The sequence below is a fragment of the Lytechinus variegatus genome, chromosome 4 (genome assembly GCF_018143015.1).
Source record: "Lytechinus variegatus isolate NC3 chromosome 4, Lvar_3.0, whole genome shotgun sequence".
Taxonomy (NCBI): Eukaryota; Metazoa; Echinodermata; class Echinoidea; order Temnopleuroida; family Toxopneustidae; genus Lytechinus; species Lytechinus variegatus.
In genome coordinates this window covers 12,150,834-12,156,833 of record NC_054743.1, presented here as the reverse complement: position 1 = coordinate 12,156,833, position 6,000 = coordinate 12,150,834, and the positions used below count along the sequence as shown (strand labels likewise).

Genomic DNA, 6,000 nt, shown 5'->3' with positions numbered 1-6,000 from the left:
TAAGGAACATAGGTTACGTTTCACTTTTCATGGGTATTCCGTGGTTGTCACCAAGAATTTTCGTATCGAACAATACATGTAACCTTATATGGATAAGAGAAGATTTTGATAGTTCAGGGATGTAACCGTGAGCCGATCAAACATCGAGACATCAGTCTTGCGACTATACACGGAAAACAAGACATTGCCTTGTTTTTCATTACATGTAGCTTTTAATGGAGAAGACTTTGATGGCTTAATGTCAGAAATGTTTACCCTTTTCTGGGAATTGGTACAATGGGCAGTTGTCACCAAGAATTTCACCATCAAACGATCTTCTCAGTGATACCTGGCAAGTTATTGGAAGAATACTTAGCCACGGCTACGTGTTATCGAATTTTATCCCCACCCAAATTACCTACTCAAGTGTGTTTTATTTATTCACGGGTAATGAACCCACTACCCGTGAATACGTATCTAGCTTTTTTAACACCTTGTCGGAGAGGAATGAAACTCTTTTGAATCGCGCAATGCGTTCAAACCCTTCAGTCCCCAGGTTTCAGGAACCGTTCCAATCAAATTTAGTTGCAATTCTCTCACATTACGGAGCTACGGCCTTACCAATCCCGCGGTCAATCAATACAATAATAAGTCAAATTGCGCTTTATCACTTACATTTACAACCCTTTTACGCCTCACATAATATTCGAACCGGCACGCAAAGAAGCCACGATTCAATTTGGAACCCACGTCCATCCAATTACAGTATTTTTCACCTATTTCATTTGTTTCACCCCACTCCTGATAATGTAATAGATCATTTTGACGTTGAATATAGTAATTGGCGGTTGTCACCAAGAATTTCCCCATCAAACGATCTTCTCAGTGATACCTGGCAAGTTATTGGAAGAATACTTAGCCACGGCTACGTGTTATCGAATTTAATCCCCACCCAAATTACCTACTCAAGTGTGTTCTATTTATTCACGGGTAATGAACCGACTACCCGTGAATACGTGTCCAGCTTTTTAAACACATTTTCCGAGAGGAATGAAACTCTATTAAATCGGGCGATGCGTTCAAACCATTCAGTCCCAAGGTTACAGGAACCGTTCCAATCAAATTTAATTTCTGTTTTATCTCATTACGGAGCTACAGCTTCGCCAAGCTGACAATCCCTTAATACTAAAACTTCAGAACAGTTCAGGAAATTCATAGTTAGCCAGTCAAATAAAGAGACATCAGTATTGCGGCTATACAGGAAAAAACAGACATTGCCTTGTTTTTCATTACATGTAGCTTTTAATGGAGAAGAATTTGATGGCATTATGTCGGAAAAAATTACCCTTTTCTTGGAATAAGGAACATAGGTTACGTTTCACTTTTCATGGGTATTCCGTGGTTGTCACCAAGAATTTTCGTATCGAACAATACATGTAACCTTATATGGATAAGAGAAGATTTTGATAGTTCAGGGATGTAACCGTGAGCCGATCAAACATCGAGACATCAGTCTTGCGACTATACACGGAAAACAAGACATTGCCTTGTTTTTCATTACATGTAGTTTTTAATGGAGAAGACTTTGATGGCTTAATGTCAGAAATGTTTACCCTTTTCTGGGAGTCAGTATACAGATCTTATTTTACTGGTATTAGGCAGTTGTCACCAAGAATTTCTCTATCGAACAATCTTCTCAGTGATACCTGGCAAGTTATTGGAAGAATATTTAGCCATGGCTACGTGTTATCTAATTTCATCCCGACCCAAATCACGTACTCAACTCTGTATTATTTATTCATGGGTAATGAACCCGCTACAAGGGAATACGAATCTAGCTTTTTAAACACATTGTCCAAGAGGAATGAAACTCTTTTGAATCGCGCAATGCGTTCAAACCCTTCAGTCCCCAGGTTTCAGGAACCGTTCCAATCAAATTTAGTTGCAATTCTCTCACATTACGGAGCTACGGCCTTACCAATCCCGCGGTCAATCAATACAATAATAAGTCAAATTGCGCGTTATCACTTACATTTACAACCCTTTTACGCCTCACATAATATTCGAACCGGCACGCTAAGAAGCCACGATTCAATTTGGAACCCATGTCCATCCAATTACAGTATTTTTCACCTATTTCATTTGTTTCACCCCACTCCTGATAATGTAATAGATCATTTTGACGTTGAATATAGTAATTGGCGGTTGTCACCAAGAATTTCCCCATCAAACGATCTTCTCAGTGATACCTGGCAAGTTATTGGAAGAATACTTAGCCACGGCTACGTGTTATCGAATTTAATCCCCACCCAAATTACCTACTCTACTCTGTATTATTTATTTATGGGTAATGAACCGACTACCCGTGAATACATGTCCAGCTTTTTAAACACATTGTCCGAGAGGAATGAAACTCTATTAAATCGGGCGATGCGTTAAAACCATTCAGTCCCAAGGTTACAGGAACCGTTCCAATCAAATTTAATTTCAGTTTTATCTCATTACGGAGCTACAGCTTCGCCAAGCTGACAATCCCTTAATACTAAAACTTCAGAACAGTTCAGGAAATTCATAGTTAGCCGGTCAAATAAAGAGACATCAGTATTGCGGCTATACAGGGAAAACAAGACATTGCCTTGTTTTTCATTACATGTAGTTTTTAATGGAGAAGACTTTGATGGCTTAATGTCAGAAATGTTTACCCTTTTCTGGGAGTCAGTATACAGATCTTATTTTACTGGTATTAGGCGGTTGTCACCAAGAATTTCTCTATCGAACAATCTTCTCAGTGATACCTGGCAAGTTATTGGAAGAATATTTAGCCACGGCTATGTGTTATCAAATTTTATCCCAACCCAAATGCCTCTGAATTGATCCTTATCGTCCTGGTCCCATTCCTAACTGACTTTGATAAATATTCCCCACACTGTAATCTCAAGAAGACCAAAACATGCCAAACATGTTTCCATGTGTCAACAGTGGAGGCACCGACAAATGATGTATTGTGGGCGACCGTTGATCAGCAAAGACATCACAATTATCACCGCAATTTGCTAACTTGCACAATTCGTGCATATTCTGACTACAGACATTTGGAAATATGTGCAAAATGCAAAGGCTCACGTGTACAGACCGTTGCATTTGCTTCACTTCCCGAAGTGCCTGTTATTCATGCGAATCATTACAGCGCCGATGCACATACCGACAGACCTTTGGATTTAGTTGATGTAGAAGACTTCTTAGATATAGGAGAAATACTGCACCATTCATGTCCACCAACAGAGTGCACAATATAAGTTAAGAAGTGTGATAGTTCATACCAGTGGCTCGATGGCACGTGGTCATTATATGGCATACAACAGGGACAACTTGATAGAACTTAATGGCAGTAATGTCAGTCATTTGCTCTTACACACCTTCCGAAATCAGTATTATAGCTGCACCTTTTTCAAAAGCATGAAACATCAATTACTGTTTAAAGTACAAGCATGAAACGTCAGTTACTGATCAAAGTATGTTTGTGGTCAAGCCTCATGCTAGGCGATTTATCCCACCATGGAGATACGAGTGATTCCCTTCTGTTCTATTACCACTACAAATCATTCCATTTGAAAGTATTGAATCAGACAAAAGATGCCCAAAATATCTACAAAGACAATCGAACGCAGGGCACAATCGAAAATAATATGCAAGAAACTAAAAAGATTCTCCTCAATGGAAAGAGGGTGAAAAGACTTGATGAGATTACAAGTTTGTACAAACAAGATGTTGTGCCCCTTCATCGGGAATTTCATAATTTCAAGATGAAGGGCAGTCCAGATAAGAGAAAGACTAATTGTAGCGACATTCTAACAAAAACATGGGCAAAACGTAACAGGAAAAATAATTCAAATATCACGGGTGAATATATCAGTCCTCTAAAAACACAAATGCCCTTAGGGGAAAAATTTTCCAAAGGCACCAAAACACCAACAACCGAAGGAACTGGGAAGGACAGGGTCGTTTTCGTCACCCTCATACCATCGGCAGGGGCATTCATAATAGTGGAGCCGACTGTTGGTTTATTGCCAGTATGCAGGCCATAGCAGTGTTTATAGATATGGGCAATTCCATGGAAAATGTTCACTTTAGAGAAAAAATGAAGTTTAAGATTTCACTTCAGCAGTCAAATTTTCTTAAAAAGTAATCTATAAGGTCTCAATTTCCAATAGAAAAATCGCGATATTGATAAAATTTTGTAGTTTTTTCCATCATCAAAAAAATAGAATAGTAAATTGCAAAATGTAAAAAATGTGGCTATTTTTAAACAATTCATCTTTCCTGTCTTTACTAAAAGCAAACAAGGTCCCAGAGGTCTCTTTTAACTTTTGAATAGTTAATTAATGTTTAAATCAACAAAATAATCGTTAAATTTTATGCCATTCATCAATTTTAGAGAAATCTGTCTTCAGATTTGTGTGATTTCTTTACCATTATCAGTGTCATGTCCGTTACGTTTTTCACTTAAAGTTTTCACAGCTTACAGGAAATTTGTCTAAAGGTACTGCAGATTCAGATTCTATGTTAGAATTAAACCCCCTACCATGTGTAGCAATCATTTTCCCTTACCACTTCTCATTTTCATAAAAATGGCGTAACGGACATGACAATTCGCGTAACGGACATGACGCTTTATATATGGCAAAAGGCAGCATTCACAAAAACAAAATATTAGGCTCAGTGTCACAGACTGAGGTCAGCCTCAATTGTTTGAGGATAGCTGAATGTAATATTTCCTAGAATCTGCATGTCATTCAAGCTATTTTTAGAAGTTGGTGAATGATGAAAGTTCAGCTCTTGTTCTGGTAGATTTTTCTGAGAATTAACGGTATGCCACATAATATTAGGATAAGATGCAGCTAGATCTGGCAACATACTCAGATCACAATCTGCATCATTTGTGTTTGAACAAACATTTGATTATCTTAGGTTTTTGCACTGACAGTTTGGAGCATTATAAAACTCCAACTTGTGAATTCATGATCATTGATGATATTACTTCAAAGTATCTGACTTTCACCAACCTCTACATACTTCTTCAGTGATGGCATGGGCTCACATTTAAAAGCAAGTTTGTATTCGGATATCTGTGTTACATGATGTAGCTCTATGAATCCATGAATCTACAGTGGCACTTCTTTGCAGTATCACAAAGCAAAGGGGCCGTGGAAAGAATGTGGCGCGATCAATAAATTATGTCATCATAGTATTTTGGTCAGCCATAATCATGATTTGAATGATGTATCTTCAATTGTACACAAGCAGCGCGGACAATACAACAAAATTAGATACAGCCACATTTGTCAGCAAGCAAGATCGTAAGATTTAGAACATCCAAGATTTGATGAAAGGATGATTATACTCAGGATGATAGTTATTTTGAATGAAAAAAAAATCTCAGAAGCTATTTACAAACATTCTGATTACCTTTCAACTCATACATAATCGATAATGAAAAACCGGTTTCCAGGTACTGCTATTAAATTTTTATTAAAATACTTTTTAATACCATTTTTTGTAATCTTAAAACTGACATTAATACGAGTACATGTTCTTTATCATACAATACATTCCATAATATGTTCATCTTGGATTTATACAGGTCTGGTATATTTTGTTTTCTTCTCACAAAAAATGAGATTTGGTCTGCTCAGTGTGCAGTAGTGGTATGATAAACATTGTATTCAATATAAAATTATCACTTAGGCTATAGCTATTAAATTAATGATACCTGCTAATAATATCTACATATTTTTCTTTAGTGTTAGTAAAGGTACTTTGCTGTTACATAATTACTTTCATTATTCATATTTCTTTCATTTTCAAACTAAGAAGTGCTGATGAAGTTCACTTCATAAGGGTGTCATGTCCGTTACGCTAGTATATTATCAAATATTAAGGCGTGAATAAAAAATAATCTTTTCTATCAACTTTTTCTCCTTTAATTAGGTGTGGTGGATGGTAGTAACTTGAAAATACTCA

The 6,000-nt window shown here is 37.0% G+C and overlaps 1 protein-coding gene across 1 annotated transcript; it reads left to right on the top strand.

Moving 5' to 3' along the window:
• Positions 1-1,298: 1,298 nt before the first annotated feature.
• LOC121412485 lies at positions 1,299-2,418 on the top strand. Its single transcript, XM_041605299.1, has one exon. It carries the CDS (start codon positions 1,576-1,578, stop codon positions 2,416-2,418), a length of 843 nt encoding a protein of 280 aa, XP_041461233.1. The 5' UTR covers positions 1,299-1,575.
• The last annotated feature ends 3,582 nt before the right edge of the window (positions 2,419-6,000 follow it).

What these genes read in the sequence shown, in the direction of transcription:
- LOC121412485 (XM_041605299.1), top strand. Translation starts at nt 1,576, where the DNA reads ATGTCAGAAATGTTTACCCTTTTCTGGGAGTCAGTATACAGATCTTAT.